Raw genomic sequence first — 25,632 nt, forward strand, 5'->3', positions numbered from 1 at the left:
CATATTCAACACCGTTTTTCTCATTAAAAAAAATATTCATTCCTACGCGGAACTATTTTGGCGGAATCACAAATCCCCTAACCAGGGGAATGTGATGCGTCCTAGCATAGAGGTGACAATAACGTAGTGACGTCACCATCTATGTATAGAATGAACATACATGGCAGTTTTCGTGATCTTTATTTTAAGACACAACAGGCCATGAAAACGAGGGAAACCTTTAATAATGGTAAGTCTTTTCAAATTATGACATTTAAAAGTATTGCTTTACATTTCACTGCAGTTTTTCTTTTTTATATTTATATGTCCTTCGAATATAAATGTAGAACAGTTTGTATGAGAAGCAATATTATTACTCAGAGCATATAATTAATTTTAATCTCGAGATTATCTACAATCAAAAATGTATAATTTTTTGCGGGGGACATGCCTGGAGCTTACTGGCTTTAAATTAAGTGAGTTTAGTTGGAACTAACTTCCAAGATGGCGTCATTTTCGTGAAGGTGTAGCGGATATTTGCACCCGATAAGCCAGTTTATATTTATATTTCTTTTTAATGAATACACCCTTTCGGCATATATTGCGATTGCTTGTTGGAAGCATCCTGGTGCTCATGAAAAGTAAACTATAATGGCTCTTGAATCCACCTTTCCATGAAAACTGCTATAAAAAACTTATACATGTCCTAAAAATGTACATACAATGAACCGTGTAAATCGTTAACAACTAAGCACTTGCGTATAAAGTCTTCTATAACTTTTTTTAATTTTGATAATGAATCAAAAGGACTTATACCGAGGTTAAATGAATATCAATAGATCATCCTGCGCGTAAGTTTTATGTCGAATAAGTATAGTAAAGGTACAGACCTTTCAAAAATTCCGACGAAAACGTTAAAAAATCATCCGCTAACCGCCATTTTGATCAACAGTTACTATTTTTCTCACTTACACCACGCCAGTTACTTGCTTACGATCCACACCCTTCAAATGTAATCCTTAAATGTGAGAACTAAGTGAAATCAATGTATAGCTAATTATTTAAAACTAAACAATTCCTAATATCTTCAAAAGAATTTAAAAAAAACTTTTGACCTCTGATAACAAAAAAACTTCAAATTATTCGCATCAATGCGGAATTCATTCACAACAATAACTCAAATCAAACATTCTTACATAGGTATGGGCTGTGTTTATCGTATAAACGTCAGGTCCAAAAATATGCTTAAAAACGTCGGTTTTAAAAAAGGGGGGTTAAACCATTATCATTTGGCAATAAATGAATTAATAGACATAAACACGCATCTAATACAATAATCGTGATTTGTTATATTTTACTGTAAACATGCACAATACTGTTTATTATACGAGACAATACTAGTAGTACTCGAACATCCAAAATCTTGAAGGTCAAGAAATTTAAACGACACATTTGTTGACGGTTTTGCTTCAATAACTTGTTTATTCCCGACTTCTACGGTATTGAAACAAAAAACCGAAAGGAGCACAAACACCATAGAACCGAAAGGGCGTATGATTTCATGAAAAAGAAATATAAATATAAAGTGGATTACTGGGTAAATATATCGGCTACTTCTTTATGAAAAACACGTAAACAACGCCGTCTTGAAAATTAAGTTCCAAATGACCTCACTAAAACCCAGAAAACTCGAGGCTACGCATGCCCCTCTGATTAGAGCATATGCTCAAATGAGCATTAATGACGTTTAATTAGGTAAAAACGTAATGTTTTGTAAGAACATGTATTACGCATAGTCTACTTAATTAAAGACGATTAGACGGGGTACCGATTCGTTACGTCTTAACTCAAACCCGAAAAACGTTCGTAATCATGAAGTTTCTTCAAATACTATTAAAAACGATACGTTGAGAAGTTCAATAATAACAAGTGAACAATCGAATATATGCGATCTCATTTCATTGTTAACATATATAAAGTTGATGCATGAAACAAGAACACAAGTTTAGAAGAAGTATAACCAGCAAATAAACAATAGGCGAGTGCTATTCTATTGACATTTTTCTCTTTCATGTACACCAGAACACTTTTTCATTTTAACAAGACATTTTCTCTCTTGGCGAAATACATTAAGTATGTGCTTACTCGTTATAACGAGACATAGTCACAGTTTCGGTTCTGTAATTGAACGAGTAAACATGTAGGTATCGACGTTAAATTGAGCAGTATAAATTACATTGAAGAACACATATATTTTAATTGCTGGTATCATATACAGATTAAAACGATTGTGGGAATAAAATATTGACACTTAAATCGTATATGTTCGGTTTAAATTAAGTATACTGAAAAAAAACTATTCCATCAAATTATTACCCATCAAACCCAGAACAACAGAATTATAAAAATAATTATTTATCGGTGTTTTCAAATAACTGTCAGTTAGTGTGACGCTTATTTAACTAATTAGTTTATTGTTTTATTGTTATTGTTTTACATTAAACACTTTTTATTTAATGGATACAATTAGTGAATGTAAGTTGTTTTTAGATGATATTTCGCCTTTTGAAGATTTGCGTTAAATGTTTTTGGCGTTGCTGTTTAACCCAGCTTTTCACCTTAAATGACCTTTATAATACGGAAGCAGACTCGAATAAATACATTCGAATATTGCATTGGCTGACTTGAGAGAAATCCCTCAGATAAGTAGCCACATTACTGCACCAGTGTACAGCGTATAGGATGAAACACTATTCAGTGTAAAGAATTCCGGACTTCTCTCTGCACGGCACAAATGTTTGCCCAGTTACAATTACACGTTAACAACCATATCGCAGGCTTTTAGGGACAGTACTCGGTCACTTAATCGTAAGGGGTAAATTACACTTGTCTATCGATAAACGTTGATAACACAGTACTGATTTCACGATGAGGAAACAATCACTACCGAATAAGTTTACCGGTACATGCAGTTTAATGATAACAGGGAAATCGTTGAATTTAATAACCACAAATGGATGCCGTACTCGGTAAGCTCGTCTAGAAGTCGTCCACGAAAGTCATAAATAACACAGTTTTACTTCAATTTTCTCTCGAAGAAAAGTATTGTGCTTATATGTTCCATTTGCAAGACGCAATTGGATTTTAAATATTCGCGTCCTGTGAAAAGGGTATTATGTGATAAGATACATTTTGCGTATGTTATAGCGTAGCTTTTGCCTAGCCTGGCCATCTCGCCGTCTCGTCAGGGGTGACCCAATGAGACCCTGAAGACTTGTGTGATTTAATAGCGGACATCAATTGGGCAGGCTGAGTTTGGGTTACGCTGGCCGAAATATCTATTTCAGCATGACGCGAACCTGAATGTGTGATTTTGAAGTGTCGAAAGATAACTGCATGTTAAAGCGAGACTATACGATTTTGTCAAATATTTATGAATTAAAATTTAATGTGTATAAAACTTTTTATACATATTTTTAAATTTAAATTAAGATAAAAGTTAAGACGAACGTGTGTCGAAAAATGCAAAATAAGCCAGATATTTAATTATGAAATCGAAAATGTCTGTACAGTCGAATTCGCCAGCATGCATATCATGCATGTACGATGTGAATCTAAATTTAGTTTTACGGATCATTTTAATTTCCTGCAACGATATTTATTCATACGACACACGAACACTAACTCCGATCCTAATAAAAAGACGAATGCTTCGGTTATTGTGGGAAAATATGTACGAAATACCTTTGTCACAATCGGCTCAGGGTGCTTATTTGTCTTTGCTGAATTTTATGAAATTCGCCTTTAATGTATAATTTTTCTTGCCTATTTTGTGTTATTGTAACATATTTATATCAATATATTACAATTTAACACATAGCATGGCGTATATTTTGATTGTGAAGAAATAAACTCATGCTTAGCCTTGTGAGGACACACATGATGTGATATCCGTAGTATAATTTTATCTTCGAACACTATTGTGTAGTTTGAATAAGCGTGCACTCAATAACACACGTTTCCTGCGGTGGGCATGCAACAAATAAGATATTTAAACACAAAAAATGAAACTTTTGTTTTCAATTAAGTTATTTAGAAACGTCAATTTTCTAACTTTATTTCAAAGTCAAGATATACGCTTAATATCATTTTCTTAAGATATTTCTTGTTATTAATAATTTTTCACGTAGTCGTTGAATTGGATTATGATTTTCAAACTTCTTAATATGTAGAAAAAAATGCAAATTTTGTTTATTTATTGTTTTTATATGATAACCCTTTCAGAGCCGCATATAAATCTAAAATGTACTTGTCAAAAATATGGATTTCACGGGGAAACCTCATTTCTCGTCGGACAAATATGGGATTTCACCGGGAAACCCCATTTCTCGTCGCAAAAATATGGGCTTTCAAGTGGAAACCCCATTTCGCGTCGCAAAAATATGGGCTTTCAAGTGGAAAACCCATTTCTTGTCGTAAAAATATGGGGTTAAATCTAGGATAAAATCGTGTGGCAGAGCAAAATATTGTATTTTTGTGGATTCAAAGTGGGAAAGCTCATAGATGAATCACAATGTGGTGTTAAAATACATATTCTTCAAATATACATTGTACTTTGGATACTTTTTTGTGCATTTTTAAGCTGAATTTTGGTTCTTAGCAATTCATTTTATGAAATCTTCCACTCTTCCACTCTTTCAGCCGTTCCAGCTTTGAGGCAATAAGCAATGTCACAAAGAATGACCTAGCAGATTTTTTGGAACAAAAGTAAGCAGATGTGTTGAAAGAAAAGAAGCCGTTTACGTCAACAAGGAAATTAATATTTTTTTTACAAAGAAAGTTTGACACTTCAACTATTCCTCTACATTATGGCAATAGGAGGGAGCAATAAAGGAGCAGCATTCTTTATGTTAAACGTCGGTGTTCCTGATGGGACGTCTTCAATAAAATTTCCATACCGACACGGTGCAAAGAAAGACCAAAATAACATTTCGTCCGTGTTTATTCATCAACTCGGCTTTGAACTTAAAAACACACAGAAAACTGAAAACTTCTATAGAAATGAGTGGGATCACAGATACAATCAAGGCAAACGCGCATGCGTTCGGGGATCACCTTGCATGGTGTGCCTGATAAAGAACACTGATTACAGTAATTATGGATATGTAGTTTTTCACGTCAGTTCCGATGGATATTGTGATTTGAACGATGGTTTGAAAATCCAATGCCTGAGTGACAGCGTTGAGGAATACATCACCCTGAAGGAAATCGTCGATGCCTTCAGTGATGAAAACTGTCCTGGTCTTAAAGACAAAACACGTATTCTTATAATACAGGCGTGTCGATACAACCCGAGGAATCCGACAGGTATTATCGTTCGAGAGCCTGCTTTTTGTTACTGTGCATGAAGTTTGATAATTAAAAAAATGAATGCAAACATGTTTTCATAATGATAATGTTATACCGAGCATTTCCACTCCAAGTTACAAAGCCGCCTTAAGAGATGTTAGACTTTGAAATGCCCTTGTTCTGAGGAGTTGTTTTATATTTAAAAAGAATTGCACACTCAACATATATATTTCCTCTATCAATTTGAGTCGAATATCCTTCAATGCTTTTAAGTAGTATGATTTATACACATTACACTACCACTCAATGCTTTCAATTATTATTATCATTCTTTTAAATTCTTCTGGTATTATATCCTGCACACAAAATATAATCTGCGGCAATACTTATGTTAATATTACAAATGGAATTATAGTCTGTGTATTGTGTAAGTCATCTCAAAGCTTACAATCATTATATGGGCCGTGCTCTGTGAAAAGGGGTTAACTGCATGTGCTTAAAGTGTCCTCCCAGATAAGCCTGTGCAGTCCGCAGTGCGCACAGGCTAATCAGGAGCGACAATTTTCGCTTTTATGATATTGTTCGTTTAAAGAAAGTCTCTACTTAGCAAAAATCCAGTTATGGCGTAAAGCTTTGCCCCTGATTCCGACGGCACAGGCTAATCTTTTTTTTAAACACATGCGTGAAACCCCCTTTCACAGAGCCCGGTCCGTATGAACTGTCATAAAAATCCCTTCAACAACCTATGTGCAGTGAATACGAAGGACTGACGCTTAGAATAATTATCACTATATGAATTTCCGTCGGAGGTATACACGTGTAATCTAAAAATATCATGAGTTGATTGCACATAGTAGCATCGGTGATACAATTGAAAATAATTTCCGTACAAGCTGGTTTTAATGAAATATATGTTTTCATTAATTAATTGTTGTAGATTTATCCGATGACGCGGGCGTCAATGTCGAGATGGTATCTACACCCGATTTTTTTACTGGTATGTATCTGTTATGCCCCATGGCTGCTTAATTGCTTATGTGTTGATAATATGTTATATTTTCTACTATATATTTAATAAAGTAGTTATATTATGTACAGTGATATAATTTACACAATTATTTAACCCTTTTCCACTTAGAAGCAAAGTGACAATGGCTATGTGCAAACAGCACAAAACCAGAACAGCCTGCGAGTAACTCATCAGAATCTTAGGTTTGGAAACAAAGCCTTAAAAACTTGAATCTAGTCAGAAAGGTTTTTAATTAAATATAGCTTTTTAAGAGACTACAAATGCGTGAATATATTTATTTTTGTTGTAAAGGGTGAATCCGACATTATTATGCAAATGGTGTCTAATGATCATTTAATATATATAAAGAAACTTGGTCTCCATTTCGATGTATTGTATGTAAGTGTTTCTTTATAATCGCACAGGACAACCAGAGAAAGGTATTACCCAAAATAACCCATCTCGAATACCCAGCGACTTAGATCCGATAGACATACCAACGAATTTCCTGATCATTTATTCCACCACATCACACAGATTTGCAAAACGAAACACAGTGACCGGATCGTGGTTTGAAGACGAGCTGAAGAAAGTAGTGGACGCTTTCCCAGTAGACCGTCCAATGTATTTCTTGCAAGTCCTTACAGAAACAGCATCCAACGTTGCTAAGAGGGAATCCGATCCTGGTGGCAAAAAGAACGTGCCTTGCTATGAACATCGTCTAACTAACTCAATAATCTTTCGTAAATGTTAAGAGATAAAATGGTTTGTTTTTATCATTACTCAGCATTGATGTACACGAAACGAGACATTTAAAATGCTCAAATAATTACAACAGTTTAGATTCCATCATCCCACATAATGATGGAGACTCGGAGATAAAACCAATTGCATCGTCAGGTATTTATAATTGTAGAAAACGCTTTTCCACAGTTATCATCATGGTATGGAGAGAAACGCTATAAATTCAACGTCGATGTCCAATGATTGCTGACATGACTGACACGTTATACATATAGGAATAAGTTAACCCCCGAGTATGAAGACAAATAATTAAATTCTATTGAAACAAAGTCATTTCACACGTTTAATACTGCTATAAATTCATTTTAACATTTTCCCTATAAATAACTCCGAATTTATTGAATTTACTATCAAAAGTATCTACTGCAAATTTTCAAATTCTACTTTACTATCAACACCCTGCAATAGAGTCAGGAACTAGTGTTCCTTTTCGACAGTTTTATCAATCTTGTGTTATTTAAACAGTTTAAACGTGATAGGACGAGATTACTTATTCGTATCATTAACAGTATATTGAGTGATCGCCCTTGAATACACCCCATGATGCTTTATGTCTATCCGCCAATAATATCTATAATGTAAACAGTGATAATAAATATGAGATGTATTATTACAGGTATGTTCTGAGTTTCTAGATTATTGTTCTAGATAAAGAAGTAACTGTTTTAAATGAATGTAACTCTGTTAGAAATGAAAGATTTGTAAGTACAGATATTTGTAAGCAAAGATGTATTTTGATTATTTGTAATTTGGCGCGTTTGTATTTGACATATGTGTAAAACCCCATGATGCTTTATGTCTATCCGCCAATAATATCTATAATGTAAACAGTGATAATAAATATGAGATTTATTATTACAGTGCAGTTATCCTTGATTCCCCACATCTTAGAACCTATATCAACAAACAAAACCCCCATGATATAAATTAGATACACACTTGTTTACAGGTCTGAAACATGATAACACATAAATTGTTAATTTCAAGATGTGATACATTTTTTCCAGTATTTACAAAATCGAGTTGGTATTCATGTTTGTGAAGAAATCTAAACGTACGACAAATACATTAATGGACCAGAGTATTTTTTTTATAATGATATATTCCTTCTTCTGTTGGAAAATGCATGCTTATTCCGTTTTATCTTTATACCTTCGAAAACATGATAATCATTTTGATTTCCTCTGTTTACTTGATATCTTTACGCTACATCTATAAAGGGCTGGGCAGTCCCATTGTAGTAAATTTTGGTATCCCAGGTAGATTTTATTACGTGGGATCCCTATTAAAAGTGCACGTTTAATAAGTGGGATCCCAAATAAAACAGATTTATGACAAAGTGACACTTTGCTCTTACTATTCAATACGAACAGTTCTTTACTGATTTGTGAAATACCGCAAACACAGGCAGTTTTCAAGGCTCAAGGTGAGTTTTCTTTTGGTTGTTGTTAATTATCTTAATATTACATATCGTTATCATAAAAACAAAATGATACTATTAGATTAATTGTAACTTTGACATTGTTATTGATTTTAATACCGTTTGTAAGGCTAACAAGATGGCAAAGAGTTTCATAAACAACACGAATACATGTTCTAATTGATAGATTTATTTTTTCAAATTTTGTTTACATTCATGTTACAAATGAATTTACCTGTAAGTCTTCCTCCGTAAAGAGCGTCGACCGTGATTTAATATGCACGCATAAATCCCCATAGAGTCTGATTCAACGTATTGTTATTACAAGCGGTGTCTAATAGTGTTTTGGAAGGCTATATTGAAAAAAAGGAAACGCGTGATTGAAGAGGAAATTCAAAATTAAAGATCCTTTCTGACCGGTCATGGCGATTTCGAAAACAAATTGTATTTCTGGTTAGCACGATTCACCTATTCACTATAAATGATAATGGAATTTGAAAATGTTTCTTTGTTGATATTATTTGTGAAAAACGTTGATAGATGTTGGAATCTTCATAAACTTAAGATAAATCTTTTAAAGTTTTACGTGAATTTATTTTTGGTTTTCCGTTGTTCTATTATTAGCTCCATGTTAAGGGAAAAATAATTCCCCATGCGACATTAAACATTGTTGCTCGCTAGGTATATACATTAATACATGACAAAGTCAGGTGAAGTATAATACTATGTTACGTCTGAACATTGTGACGATTCTAAGGGTGAAATCGCGTCTTTTTCACATTCCTATAATACTTTGTTTGATTATTATTGGACTTATGCAAGTCATATAAATATACCATAGACAAAAGAACTAAAGTGGGATTACTTCTTGTTGAGTAATTCGCTTTCCACATATATCCTCGATTATATTAAATGTGCGTTTTTAACATTTTATGAAAATATTAAAATGATCTAACTCATAACTAACAACGATGAAAAACAATTACGTTTTAAAATAAATAGATACCTCAATGAATATGAATTCCACACACTCTTAAATGTCAATATTTGTTTTGATACCTTTGAATCGCGGGTATGAAGATATAAAACGATTGCTGGCAAGCTAGAGCAATTTTGCCAAGCTATCTTATTCTATACAGTTAAAATTGATTTCTTGTGCAAATGCGAAATTAACAAAAAGGTCAAACACAAAATAAGTATTAAATATATACACATAAGAGTGTTAATTGCATTTAAAAATTCACTTGTCTTCTATGAATTGCGTTTGGGTGGATTTTTCCCAAGTATCCTTCTTATCAGCTTTGCAAGCATTACTCAGGATAGTAGGCGGATAAAGCCTATACCTCTTCCGACAAGACTTAGGGGTGGCCTTTAATTACACAAAAAGATAATACAAATCAGCTTAATGTTTAAGCTCTGCTTCAAAGAAACGCACTATAAACATTTTTTTGCCTCATTTATGGTTAAAATGTATCAGTACCAAATATGGTTGTCCTGCTACAATAACGGACGGCAAAAACAAATCATAATATGCTATATTGTATTTTATGTTTGTTTATCGATACTTAATCGTATCCGTACTTAAAAATTATAATTAAACAACCACTGTGTGTACAGATTTGTGGACATTTTTTAATACTTAACATGACACACGCAGATCTGTATTTAGAAATAGAGAAGGACGGGGTAAGATATTTGACTTCTGAAAAAAATTAACACACACTAAATAATAAATTACTGTTGTTTAGTGGGTTTATCTGACGGTCGTGCTCGGTCAGTTTACGTGGCAGCATTCAATAAAAACGCGGTTAAATTTATAACTTGCTCTTAAAAAGTTATATAAGAAAAGCATTAGCATATTTTTAGTTATAATGATTTCAAAGGTCATCTATAGCGATATTTGCGATTTATGCATGCACGTGTTGATGCAAAAATATTAAATATTTGAGTCATGGTGGGATTAATTTTATATGGTAGTACGTAATATTACTTTTACGTAAAATGTAAATGTCACTATTTTATATTATAGGCCACTCCAAATTGATTAGTTGGTCGTCGGATTTGCCGCACCTATTTGTTCAAAAATTGAAAAACATAATAAAAAAATTACCGCTCGCACTCATTTTTGTGGCCTGTGTTTTTTTTAATTTGTGAAAAAAAAACAATCTCACAGTAACAATTTTGACGCTGAATACGAATGCCAAATATAGTGTTTCGTAACCTTTTTAATCGATAACTGCAGACGCATAACTGCAGACGCTCAAAAATTCGATTGAGACGACCAGGAAAAAATGGCTTCCTGCGTGAGCGGCACATGTTTCGCTGTCGTGTCCGTTTTAACAAATTGCGGTGAAAAGTTGCTGCAGCCAACTCTTATAAATATAAACACATCTGCTTCGTTCTGCGACTTATTTGAATGTGTTTGTTCACGTTCGAACGCGCAACTATCAGCAGATATCGTTGAAGCATGTTCACTTTGAAACCAAATCGGGAAACGTGACGTTAGATTTTTTTATGCATTTTCTTCATTAAATGGGCATATGGACGGTATTTCCCTATATGTAGGCAAATTTTTCCTATAACACAATTTTAAGTGAACAAAAAATAAACATAAATCATTAAAGGCTGGTTCTAAACGTGTCACAGGGACAATGTTTTATAAGTATTAAAATACATGGTTGACGGAACATGTTTTACAGCTAGGTCCGTGTATTTCAGAAACATCAAAAAAGTTCTTTGTAATGTATAAATTTATTTCAGAAAAATACAATACCGTACTAGCCATCGATATGCCCCTTTTAAAATAAGATTGCGACAATGCATTATATGCATGACCTTTGTCCGACTGTTTGTCATTATCATTTTGATTTTGTCCCTCTTAAAGTGCTATTGCAACATGGCATACCTTTGCACAGCTTGCAACATGGTATACCTTTTCACAGCTTTCACGATTTAAAACTTCAAATTAAAAAGCAGTAGGTAGACATGTACCCTCACTTCAATGATAAGTTTATATTTCGTGGTCAAAGGTCATACGCAACTTACTCCTATAAATACAAAATGTATGAGGTCGATATACATCGACCTCATATCGTTAAACGTAAATTTGCTGTAGCATTGTTCCGACATGAAATCGTATGGAAAGCTTAAACAGCTGCAAATTCATACAACAGCGCAGAATCTTCAAGGAAGAGTCATTCAATATAAAAATATAAACATTATTTTATTAATTGCATTAGAAGATGTTTATTTAAAACTTACAAGTAATGCTATTCCAGATATGAAAACACTAGCTTTAGACTTGTGTTCTACATTTTAAAGTTAAAGTGCTGAAACCTAATTTTATTGCATTTTTATGTGAAAAGTATGTAACTCATAGATATAGTATTTCTTGTTTGTACATAGATTCTTTTCTTTGTATAAGAATTGCTTTGAATGTAAACTACAGCTGTTTAAACCTGTATCTCTTGTTAATGCAATATTTTTCTATCGAAATGTGATTTATTATTCTTCGCTCTTCGCTCGCTCGAGAACTTCCCCGAAAAAAAATATTTATTTTTTTCGCTCGCCTCTTGAACTTTTTAAAAACAATCCGTAGACCAACATATGAATTTGGAGTGGCTTTAGATACAAACTTTAATCACACAATTTTATCTTTTAAAATCTATTGATAAATAGCATTATTGTATCTATAAATGTAGCAACAATGACAGCAGCTGATGCTCGCGGGGCCGCCGTTCTTATAAACAATATTGGGGTGCCAGGCAGTCCTTCCTCAACAGCCTTCACATTCCGAAATGGTGGCGAAAATGACCAAGCAAACATGGCGTCAGTCATCAAACAGTTGGGATTTGATTGGCTTATCAAAGAGAATAGCACAAACCTGTACCGCAATCAATGGAATCACAAACACAACCCCATGGGGCAGCAATGCTCTCCAAAATCTCCGAATTGCATGGTTTGTTTTATCAAGGAGATGGATTTCAGTAGCTACACGTATTTTCTTCTGCATATAAGCTCACACGGGTTTAATCCCGATCGCGGGCTTTTGATCCAATTTCTCAGCGATGACAAGCCGGAATTCGTCGCCATTGAGGAGATTGTCGAAGCTCTGAATGACAAAAACTGCCCAAGTCTTAAAGGGAAAACTAGAATTCTTATCATACAAGCGTGCCGACAAACGAACATTCCAAGTAAGGACACATTTGTTTATTTACAAAATGTTAAATTGAAATCAACAAAATAAATTGATTACTGATACACTTTTTTTATAAGCCTGCGAGAGGAAAACTAAATTATGAACACACGAAGGCACGTTTTCATTTCATTAAGCAAATTTACAAATGTTTAAGAATTAAAAATCCACAATCGCTTTGTTACATAGATAACACAGTGAAGTTTGAGGTAAAATTAAGTCTTCCATTCATAGCATATACATTCCTATGTATTTTGTATCCAGGCGACGCAATTGAGGACGCTGGTGTCACTATCGAGGTGGCAGTTCCTGCAGGCCAGGCGATCAGAGGTGCTTATCATAGATTCGAATTAAAACTTATTACTTTGAACAATTGACGTTGTAAAGTAAAACAATTAGTAAACATTAGTAATTTAAAGGATTTTAAACACACGTTCTTATTAAATGAGACGAAACTAATATTGCATATCTATAAAAAAAAAGCAACAGCTATTGAAAGTTACGAATCAAAAGCTAATATTGTATACAAATACTTATTGAAAGCATTCGTCGCAAAAAAGACACCAGGTTAGTTGAAAGAAAAAGAAAACGAACTTTCTTTTATCCTATTACCAGAGGAAAATCGATAGTATAACAACAATCGTATAAACTTGAGCTTTATAATATCGCTATTTTTAGATCAGATTTGGCTTTTTCCAAAAATTGGAGCATCTGTTTTTGTCAAATACGGAATAACAAAATCTTCAAAATGCGATATTTTATAATTATTAATGGAAAATAGGGAGGAAATAATAGGATAAATAGACTATTATGTGAGTTTTGGATAAAGATCAAGTTTATCATGCTCGGCTCGATCCATGTTAGCGCTCGGCAAGCCTCGCGCTACATCGGTTCTAAGCCTCGCATGATAAATTTGATCTTTATCTTACATAATATTCTCTATATAGCCCCTCGACAGCACAAAGTTGTTTTAAACTGTCGTATTTATTTTACGCTTTGTTACAGATATGCACATTTACCGTCAATCAATCAAAAGCGTGTTGCAAACGCGTCTATTTTTTCAAGTTTATCAATAGAAGATTTTCCTTAAATGAAACAAAACTTCGAATTCATTTCTTGGTTAGGATTGTTATTTCAATTGTTATTAAATACTTCATTAGCATGTTTTCCGATATCGTAGATAATTTCATAAAGTCGAACGATTAACTCGTGCACGATCTTGACTGACAAACGATCTAGAATAACAAGAATAACAGCAAACGTATGCATACATTTCATGTGACAAATCTGTAAATATTTTAGGAGTTGAAGACGAGATGGCCTATACTCCCATGGATTACTCGATACTTCCAGGTCCAATCTTTAGTGGTACGCTATCAGCTTTTTATTACAAGATTAATTCTTATATATTTTCTAAGATATTTTATGAAAAGGAACAATCTTGCATGTGTAGAAAATGGTGCAATAATAATAGTTGTTTTTTCAAGTACATTTAAAATGCGATCATTTGGTTTAAGCTGGGATCCCATTGCCGATCAGATCGACTCGATCAAGCCCGACCAAGCGCTCGGATACTGGTCTGGTTCGATCGGCATGAGTGGTCGGGGCTGTCTGGTAGGTCGGCATTGGTCGGGCTTCCTACCCGATATTTTTTGATATGTCAAAAATATCGAGTAGCGGTCGAGTAGGAAATGGATCGAGAAGCACTCTGGAAGTGGTCGTGTATTAGTCGAGTAGAAGATCGAGTTGATCGTGAAGCAATCGTGTGTCGATCGGATTGACATCTTTTGCACGATTTGTACCCGATCCACTCGACCTCTACCCGATTTATTTTAGATCGCAACACGATCCACTCGACCTCTTTTCGATTTGATGTACAGAGTTACTAGTCTGCTACCCGACGGCTACTCGACCGTACACGATAACTTCCCGATTGCTATTCGACCATACACGAGCTTTGTACCCGATCCGCTCGACTTCTACCCGAGTAATTTTAGATCTCTTTGTACGACTGTAGTACGACCATCACGATCTGGTCGTGTGAAGCTCTGGTGACGATCGAGCTGAGGTCCACTTAGTCGTGCCGAGGTCGTAAAGGGCTCGCGTACAGGTCGAGATGATCGAGCGGAAATCGGAAAGATGGTTGAGTGGACGTCATGAATGAGTCGTGTGGGGGGTCACGTGTTATCGACAAGAGGTCGAGAAGAAGTCGTTTATACCCTTTTTAGTCGAGCTTGGACGTGTTTGGTCGGGAAATTTCGGTGATCGGGATGATCGAGTTAATCGGATCGGCAGTGGGAACCCACCTTAAAAGTAAACACATGCATATCTATTAATTACATCGATTGACTTTCAAGAAATATTCATCTAATTAAGTTTCTACCGAGATAGCATGTTTCATGGTTTTATGATAACCAAATGTCTCTAAGAAAGTTATTAGATCAAAACTAAAAAATATTAATATAAAAGATAAAAATTAAAATCATTAAACATTTCTAAGTCTGAGTAATTGAGTATCTGCCCGAGATCAATAGAAAATAAAAATACGTGAATTCATAGACAATTAGTGATGTATTTAAACATGGAGACATGGTACTTTCTAGATATGTACTAGTATATCCTCCATCAATCAAAAACGTGTTACAAACGCGTCTATTTTTTCAAGTTTATCAATTGATGATTTTCCTTAAATGAAACAAAATGTTGAATGCATTTCTTGGTTAGGATTGTTATTTCAATTGTTTTTAAATACTTCATTGGCATGTTTTCCGATATAGTAGATTGTTTCATCAAGTCGAACGATTAACTCGTGCATGATCTTGACTGACAAAACGATTTATCATAAAGACTTACACACAGGCCAACGAACGGGAAAGTAAGCTAATGATTCACAGACAAGAATAACAGCAAACATAGGCATACATTTCATGTGACAAATCTGTGAATATTTTAGGAGTTGAAGACGAGATGGTCCATACTCCCATGGATGACTCGATACTTCCAGGTCCATTCTTGAGTGGTACGCTATCAGCTTTTTATTACAAGACTATTCATAGATAAGTTCTAAGATATTTTATGAAACGTAGAGAAACGTAAAGAACAATTATTTTTAATTAAGAGTTAACAATTAAGAGTTATTCTTTCAAGTGCATTTAAAATGCGATCATTAGGTTAAAAGTATGCATACCGGGTATCTATAAATTACATCGACTGGCTTTAAAGAAATATTAATCTAATTAAATTTCTACCGAGATAGCATGTTTCACGGTGTTATGATAACCAAATGTCTCTAAGAAAGTTACTAGATCAAAACTAAAAAGTATTCATACTTAAGATATAAATTACAATCATTAAACAGTTCTCAGTCTGAGTAATTCAGCATCTGTCCCAGATCAATAGAAAATAAAAATACGTGAATTCATAGAAAATGTTCTTTATTAGTGATGTATATAAACAACAACAACAACAACAACAACAACCTTTATTAGCATATAAGCATAATACAATGCTTTTTTGCCACAAAACAGAAAGTTACGCAGTGTGTGTGTTAAACATACATTGATTCAATATTCAATAAGAGAAGTTTACAAAAAACAGTAGTACGTACAGCAGTAATCAATATAATTATATCATCAACTGTAATACGAGGAAAATGTAGAATTATTTTAATTATACAAACATATTCAATGAAAAAAATAAAATAAAAAATAACATGGCTATGTCTTGTAGAAGTTAACAATTATAACTGATTGTCTATATTATTACGCATTTCATTAGCATTGAAAATATATTTAGCAAGGCTTATTATGTCTCTTTTATTTGCCGACTGCATTAGAAAGTCAAATTTATTGAACGTTGGCCACCTTTGAAAATATGATTTTAAATGTTTCTTTCTAATTTCTCTATATAAAGGACAAACAAGTAGAAAGTGATACTCGTTTTCTATAGCGTGTCCGTTGCAAAACTTACATTTTCTATTATCGCGTAGTATGTTATTATAACGACCTCTTTCGATTTCTAATCTATGTGACGATAATCGAAATCGTGTAAGTGATGTTTTGTATTTCTTATTTGTTATAAAATCAAGATATGGTTCTAACTCAAAAGTGTGTTTAAATCTACAATAGCTCATGAGTCTAGGGGAATTATTTATTTCACTATACCAGCTTTGTTTGTAATTATCTAATAAACGTTGTTTAATTGTGTTGTAGATGAATGTTTGATCGGTTTGATTTATGATAGTTGTTTGATCCGCCCATATATTGCTTAACCCAAGCTCGTCGAGAGTGTTTCTTATGTGTGACGCCCAATTTCGATGGTTGTATGTGATATTTTGTTGTGCATCGTTAAATATCACAGAGTATATTGTTTTTGTGATACTGTTATCACTTGATTTAAGTATTTTTAACCAATAGCGGAATATTTGTAATTTGCGTATTATGTATAGCGGGTATCGTCCTAATTCTCCGTACATACCAGCTAGATTTGTAGATTTGTTTACTTTTAAGATTTTTCGAAGTAGTTTTGTATGTATTATTTCGATTTCTTTACCTTTCGTAAATCCCCATACTTCTGCTGAATAGTGTAGGGCTGGGGTGACTAGTTTATCAAATAGGTTTAATTGTTCGCGTGTTGAGAATTCGTATTGATTAATAATAGTGAAAAGTTTATGTAGAGATCTATTTCCACGTTCTGCTAGTGTTTGGGCTGTTTTATACCAGTTACCATTCTTAAATAGTGTTATACCTAAGTACTTGAAAGATGTCACTATTTCTAATAATTCCCCGTAGAGGTAAAAGTTATAATTTGTATGGCGATTACTTTTTTCAAAGATCAAGACCTTTGTTTTACGTGTATTAATTTTAAGTTGAGATACTATGCAGTAATTTTCAATGTCATTCAACATTGATTGTAATGATGTTGGTGATGTCGAAAATAGAACTTGATCATCTGCGTATGATAACAAGAAAAACTTAATGTCGTTAATCGTTATAATTCCTTCTATGTTTGAGTTTATGTTCTCTACCATATCATTGACGAACATTAAAAAAAGTATGCTTGAACACGGGTCTCCTTGTTTTACTCCTGTATTAGATATTATATGATCGGATATTTGTGATTTCATTTTAACGGCTGCCTTGACAGAAGTATACATAGCTCGAAACGCGGATACAAATTTGGTACTAATTTTTTGCGATATCAGTTTTTGCCATAATAGTGCACGGTTTATGCTATCATAGCATTTAGCATAATCAATGAAAATGCAGTATAATTTTTGGCCCGAATTTAGTACTTTATTTATTAGACTGTTTAGTATAAAAATACAATCTACAGTACTTTTGCCTTTTTGATAACCGTATTGGAATTCAGATATTGATTTGTTCGATTCGCACCATTTGGTTAGTCGGTTTAATAACACTTGTGAATAAATCTTTGATATTATATTATTTAGGGTTATTCCGCGATAGTTTTCTGCTTGATTTGGGTCACCACTTTTATAAATTGGTGTAATGTAACCTAGTCCCCAATCTTTCGGGTAATTTCCACTTTCAAATATGTTATTGAATATATGTGTCAGATGTGGTTTTATGATGGTGTATGAAGCTTTGATTAGTTCAGCTGGTATCTGATCCGGCCCGCTTGATTTTCCGTTGTGTTGTGTTGATAATGCTTGTTGTATTTCATTCTCTGTTATCGGGGAGTCAAGAAAATCATTTGTTTCGCTGTTGCTAGTGTTGTCATGAATATTGTCAATGTTTTCATTGGACATGTCGTTTATATCATTACTATATAAATTATTGAAATGTTCATACATGTGTTCTATATTGATGTTGTCGGGAATACTCGCGTGATGTTTATGACATTTTTTAATATTTTTCCAAAAAATTTTAGGCTGTGTTTTAGCTATATTAGTTAACCGTGCCCCTTCTACGACTCTATAGCGGTGTTTTGCTTTTCGTCTTACATCGTTATATTTTGTTCTGTGCTGAATAAAATTGTGTCTGTTTGCATCAGTTTTACTTTTATTGAAAGCATTTTTTGCGTGTTTGAAATTGTCTTTTGCATTTTTACAGGTTGAATCGAACCATTGTGGTTTTTTATGTTGCCTGTTGTGCGAATTTATTTTTATTACTTTGCCGAATATGCATGCACTGTTTTCTTGAAGATATTTAGTCAAAATACTAGTTTTCTCAATTACCGTTTTATTTTCATCAAACAATGTATTTAAGTTTTGAATTGTATTTTTTATTAACGTATTAAATTCATTAATTTTAGATTCGTCATACACTATTTTTTTAGTTTCTGTTGTATTAGATTCATTAATATTAAATGGTGTCTTTTTGGTGTGATTTTTCATATTTAAACTAAAATATAGAGCTGCATGGTCAGAAAATTCTGTCCAGTCTAGAACTTCAAATTCTTTAACAAAATTCCGATCGAGCGAATCCTTTTGCATTAATAAATAATCCGTTACACTAAGGCCACGTGATGAACTGAAAGTGTAATTCCCATGTTTATCTTGCGCTAATCGACCGTTGGCAATAATGTGACTGGTGATTTTGCACATGGAGATCAAAGCGCGACCTTGAATGTCAATCACGTGATCTTGATTCATGCGTTTAGGAAAACTCGTGGGCGTAAAGTAAGAGTTGTTTGTATTTAAAGTGGTATCGCCATCTAAATGTTTGTCATATTCTAATATGTCTGATAAATTCCCAGTTCTTGAGTTTAAATCTCCAACAATGTATGTAAGGCCTAAATTACAATATTTTTCGATGCCTTTTTCTAATTCCTCAAAAAAATCAAAATCATTGTCTTTTAATACTTTTGAAGTGATAGGTGGAATGTATGTACAACATAAGTATACATTTTTATCAAAATCAAACAGTGATTGATCTAATTTCAACCATACTATTCCATAATTATCTTTTTCTGCAACAGTTATTTTATTTTTAAATGTTGTTTTATAATAAATTGAAATACCTCCGGCTTGACGACCTTTTTTAATCCCATATGATTTATGTCCATAAATGTGTTCACTAAGATAGTTTTGAATTTCGATGTTTGTTGATTGCGTTTTGCTTGTCCAAGTTTCACTTAATACCACAAGGTCGTAATCGCTGATTAATTGTAGAAAGTCACAGTCATTTATTTTTCTATTGAGTCCGTTCACATTCCACGAGATGATTTTGAACTTCTCAGTGTCCTACATATTAACTTCCCGGAAGTTCCCGTCCGCTCCTCTGGATAGTAGTTTCGGTCCCGCCCATTTTGTTGTTCTACCGGCTGCTCGTTCCCGGTCTACCAAGTGCTGCTTGTTGCGTCTTTTCTCTAGGGTCCCCCTCGTTTGTTGGATACCGATGCCTTGATGGAGTGCTTTCAGGTCTTGGCTCCGCTCAATTGCTGTTTTTCGCACCAGCTCTCGATCTTCGTAAAGATGGAATTTTGCTACAATAGGTCTCGTTTTAGATGGTTTACTCTGACCTATTCTGTGTACTCTGTCAAGGATGATATTTTTGTCGATGTGGAGAACTTCTTTAATGAGCGTTTTAATAATTTCGTCACAGTTTTCTTGGCTTGACGTTTCCGCAATACCATGAAACAGAAGATTTTCACGTAAGCTATGAAATTCAAGTTTGTCGGTAGCTTCATCAATCTGGGTGATTTTTTTGTCATATGTGTGTAGTGTATCTTCGATTTTCGTCACCTTTTCATGAAAATCTTTGATTTGGTTTTTCGACTCCGTTAACGTTTTCTTTGTCATTTCAAATTGTTCGTTAAAGAAATTTAGACTTGTTTCAATGGAATTTACTTTTTCTTCGAGAAATTCAACTCTTTTGATCATTTTGTTCATGCACTCTTCAATTTTATCGATTTTTGATACTTGCGTTTTGATCTTTTTCACGTCCTCGATCATTTCGGATGCCCACATCGGAGGTACCTGACTGCCTTGACTGAAAGTCCCAAATTGATTGCAGGGAGGGGATGCGATTCCAAACTGCGTTCCGTATTGTGGTGCTCCCGGAAAATTCATATTCCAATTATATTCAGGGATATGATATTGCGAACTGTTAACTGTGCTACCAAATGTAAAATGCGTTGGTGTAGTTGACCTGTTTACACGTTTCGCTTCGTCGTCGTTGTTTACACTCGAGTTTGAACCTGTTTGACAGGTTTTAATGTGCGGGAATCCCGTGCTCGCTTGTTCAGTTTCAATAGGTGATATTGTTTTTCGTTTAGAACTTAAATTTTCCTTTTTACCTTCTTTTGAGTTTTTACTTTTCTTTGGAGACATTTAGCATGGATGTTGCGCTTCATATTAGTCCAAATTTTACTCACTTCATTGCATTAAATCCATTTAAATTTTAACATTTTGTCACAGCTACGAATTTCACGTCTTCACACACGCGCATGCGCAAAAAAACGTGTATATAAACGTGGAGACATGGTACTTTCTGGACATGTAAATCCTTAATAGTATAGAGCTTAGTGCTATTGAGATAAATATTGCTAGGCTTGTAATTATGCTTGTTGAGTGTGATAAATTACTTTTAGGGAAATTAATAGTATTTACAATGGCATTTTGAAAATGGGTGAAAACAAGCCGTGATGTATTCTTCATAAAAAGAGACACATACCAACGAACGGAAAATTAAGCTCAGATAATTACATACATGCATTTATATTCACACAGACACACACATTTATACATTTGTTTTGATAACGATTAAATATTTTATGAGAAGCAGACGAGATGGATGAATCGCTACGTCCAGGACCAATCCTTAGTGGTATATAGAGAATAATACGTTGGTGACGTGGATGGAGAATGGTTATCTGGCAAGTCGGAGGAATGGCGAACCCGATAAGATCCTCCGACGAGCCAGATGACCATTCTCCATCTACGTCACCAACCTATTATTCTATTTATCCTGTCACATTAACAACATTCGTTGAAATGTTTCTAAAATATCTAGTTTTCGAGTATTTTGTGTTTAAATATTTAATATGGGAAAAAAACACGCCGCAGCAAAAACATTGTGACGTCAAGCCTTGCAAAACGCTTAGGCTAGCTTCCGTCTTTTTAAACAACACAGAACTCGAGTCAATCGTTATAAATTCAATACACAAAGACGAAATTGTGCTGTTAAAATACTAATTTTTAAACAAACAGTACTTTACACGTATGTTGTCATTTTTTTAATTGAAAACAAGGATATTTTATAAATAGAAAATAGTACAGGCGTGCGCACGCGCGGACAGCAAGTGACGGATATTCGAGGTCACGTGGTCACCTAGCCTAATATCTTTTGGGATATTAGGTTACCTGGTTATCGGGCTGATTTAAAGGTCTTCGGCTCACTCGATAACTTCCTCCGACTTGCCAGATAACCATTCTCCATCCACGTCACCAACTTATTATTCTCTATACCTTTAGCCATTCGTTTAACAAAAATGTACCTTAAACGTGTTAACATTGTGTATTTTCTACGTACAGATCAATAGAAAATAATAAAGAATAATATTGCATGGTTATTATAAAAGAAAACCGATATACCCGCACATGGTAACGTGGCAAATCAAGGTGCAGGATCACGTGACTTTTGGGATCCCACCTTTTAACTAATATTGATTCATACACGACTGTAAGTGGGTTTAAACAAGTTTTCTTAAGAATTTCAACTCGTGCATAAAAGACAGATTTGTTTTATGCTGCTTATGGCAATTCGAATGACATCTGAATTACTTGATTTAATAAGCATGTGTTCTTGTTCAAAAATTCCATTTTTACTGCATTAATTGTACACGGTTATGTTTCACGCAACGTGATTTTTTTCTGCGATTTCAGAGGTATTCAAGGATTATTCTTATACCTGAAGATATCGGAACAAACTGCAATTAAAACGTCTTTTATGCACTATAGAATTTTGCAAATGTATTTCAATAACTTGAGATATTTGCAAAAATAAAGTTCTTAAAGGTTTGATAACATTCTGTCCAGCCCGAGTGTAAACCCCTGAAAACCCCGTTTATTCTGCACCCTGATATTCTAGATATGCAAAACCATGATTTTCAAGAACACGACACAATTAAGTGCTTTTGAAAAAAATAAACGGCTAAATGATTTTTTTCAGGAAATGTTGATCTTCCACCTGGGCAAAGATGGATGAGTGGTGCGTAATAACATGAAACCTTACATTGCGAAGCAATATTAATTGTTACAACTTTATAGATGTAAATGCTTGACAGCCTATGTTGTGTATCCATATAATTTGAATATGATACATAAATGAAACGATATTTAGTATGCTTGTTTTAGTCAGCATTGTTATTTTGATTGTTTTATGATATATATTCAAATTTAAGGAATCAATAATAGATAAAATCACAAATTTAAACGATTATAAGATAGAACAACGCTTAAAACACGTGTAAATATACATGTACAGACAGACATACAAAAGACAGAATTACAGATGTATAAACATACATAAGAATAAGACAGAAAAACAACAAACAGTCAAGCAGACAAACAGGTAGTGAGCAAGGCGGACAAAATGACGGACCGGATCTGGGCGGTTTATCGGACTAACAGACATATAGACAGACCAACAGGCAAACGTTTTGGCGCAGCGCTTCCAATGAATTTATGTTCTTATTATTTTAATATTCTGATTCTTTTTTTTACTTTATACAAACCCAACAGTCGGAAGCGATGAAAACAATGCCGAAGTAATACCAGATATCAAGCAACAATCTAAGTTCAGCCTTTTAAAAGTTCCGAAGAATTTCCTGATTGTATATGCAACGACAGACAACAGGTTTTCGAAGATTGATACTGTCAAAGGATCTTGGTTTGAGACAGCTTTAAAAAAGGTTGTCGACGGTCTTGATGTTGGACAACGAGTGGATCTACTCAAAATCTTGACCAAGACTGCATCTATTGTTGCCGCTAGAGACTCTACAGTTAACACGCCAACTGGAGCAATCGATTTAAGCCAGTCTTTCAAGAAAAATGTTTGTTGTCTTGAACACTGTCTTACTGAGCGGGTTAGTGTATGCAAGGTTACCGAAGCAGAGCTACGTCCAAATGAATTTTGAAAAAGTGGTATTGGTATTTAGAGAAAAAGCTACGGACTTAAATACAAAATCTAACATGGATTTGTTTGTCAAGACTTTAATATTAACGATGTTATTTTGTGTGTTTTGCGTTGCAGTTTATCATTTTCAGTTGTAACACTTTTTAAATCTTGATGTGATCTTTCAACAAGTGATCACTGTTAATTTCATTCTCCAAAAGAGTTAATAATCGCTGAAATGTTTACGCATGAGCCGCCTCTAATTTCGTTTTAGCAAGTTAATGAATGTATTTGGAATACATTAACTTCGAACTTTTCCAACAATGGCGTCCCAGATTATCCAGTGCAATCCACACACGCCAATCTGGGTTAACACATTTTGCCTAAACTGGATTGTTGTTTAGAAGAGACCCATAAAAAGTTAAAAACGAACACTTCCAATCAAGCGGAGAGTGTCGTCCCTGATAAGCTTGTGTGGACTGCACAGGGCAATCTGTGAAGACACATTACATAGACACATTTAGCCCAGTTTTCCTAGAGCGAGGCTTACATTAATAAATACTGGATATACGCTTTGAAATCCAAAAACGCTTGATATACAGGCAATAAACTTAATGTATATATTATTTTTTATTTTAAATTGACGGAACATTTTTTCTTCGTGTTGACTCTTCATGTATTTTTTATCTCCTCCTACACTATTAGCACTAGAAACTTACACACATGGTAGCTATGAGCATATGTACGACAGTGCACTATTTGGAATTTTGATCTGACCCCTGGGTCAAAAGTTATTGGGGTTGGGGTGAGACCGGGTCAGAGATTTTCACTCATTTTACTAACAACATGCGGCGTGGGGATACGCGTCGGATTCTGCCGCGCCATTTCTTGTTTACATTTGTGTATTAAACGAATAATCGAAGGACTAAATGTTAGGTTTCAAACATTGTAGCAAGAGGTTCAGTCTCATAATATCGGAAATCATGATAATGAAATGTACTACGGATCAAAGGAAGTAATAAGATAAACAATATACACGCATTATAAAATTAATTAATTTATTACAATAAAACAACAACACAATGGTAACAGATATAAAGATATTTCAAAGTTTATGCCAATTGCTTTAATAACTGAAGTTTAATTGTATTGTAATGTATTTATTTAATAAAATTATCAAATATGATGGAATTTTGTCACGTTATTTTCGTTGTTGTGAGCGTCTTTTCCTATATATAATAATGCGAAATGTCATGATATAAAACAGTTTTACCAATGTTTAATATGCAATACATAATATTTGCAAAATATGATGAAACATATTGATAGACATGTGTTTACATTGTAAGCGATAAAAGAGTATTAACACAATCTTGAAATGTGATAATGTACCAATAATACATCAGATTTGTTATTTTATGATGGAAACATGCAAAAGTGAATGAACGTGATGAGGATTAATTGTTTTTAAATAATTTAGGAATTGAATTTTAGATGAATTTCAAAATAGTCGTTTAAAGAAACATTTTAAATGAACATGAATTTCAAAGGGAATTAAAATACTAGTATGCAATAACAATAACATTCGATGATGTTTTTGTTGTTATTAAATAAGTTTAATGATGTCGGTATACACAACATAATATTCAGCAATTTTCTAAGATGAAAGTACTGTGGAATACATAGAATTGTTATTGTTTACACGGTTCTTTAATGTATATTGTTTTACATATAGCTATTAATCAAATATTGATAAATATGTAAATACACAGCAGCAGTAAATAATGATTTTTCA

At 33.8% G+C, this 25,632-nt stretch overlaps 1 protein-coding gene across 3 annotated transcripts; it reads left to right on the plus strand.

The window, feature by feature from the left end:
• The first annotated feature begins 148 nt into the window (after positions 1 to 148).
• Positions 149 to 25,632, plus strand: LOC127847660 (uncharacterized). Of its 3 annotated transcripts, XM_052379715.1 has the most exons (10): positions 149 to 229; positions 4,681 to 5,346; positions 6,266 to 6,325; positions 6,763 to 7,757; positions 12,263 to 12,754; positions 13,021 to 13,086; positions 14,059 to 14,124; positions 15,710 to 15,775; positions 22,893 to 22,931; positions 23,465 to 25,632. In XM_052379715.1, the coding sequence occupies exons 4-10, from the start codon at positions 7,739 to 7,741 to the stop codon at positions 23,857 to 23,859; spliced, it is 1,143 nt and encodes a 380-aa protein (XP_052235675.1). In that variant the 5' UTR covers positions 149 to 229; positions 4,681 to 5,346; positions 6,266 to 6,325; positions 6,763 to 7,738; the 3' UTR covers positions 23,860 to 25,632. The 3 variants fall into 3 exon arrangements, with proteins under 3 accessions (XP_052235675.1, XP_052235691.1, XP_052235682.1); XM_052379731.1 differs by lacking the exon at positions 14,059 to 14,124; XM_052379722.1 differs by lacking the exons at positions 149 to 229; positions 4,681 to 5,346; positions 6,266 to 6,325; positions 6,763 to 7,757 and adding an exon at positions 8,057 to 8,567.

Source organism: Dreissena polymorpha, chromosome 1 (genome assembly GCF_020536995.1).
Source record: "Dreissena polymorpha isolate Duluth1 chromosome 1, UMN_Dpol_1.0, whole genome shotgun sequence".
NCBI classification, from domain to species: domain Eukaryota; kingdom Metazoa; phylum Mollusca; class Bivalvia; order Myida; family Dreissenidae; genus Dreissena; species Dreissena polymorpha.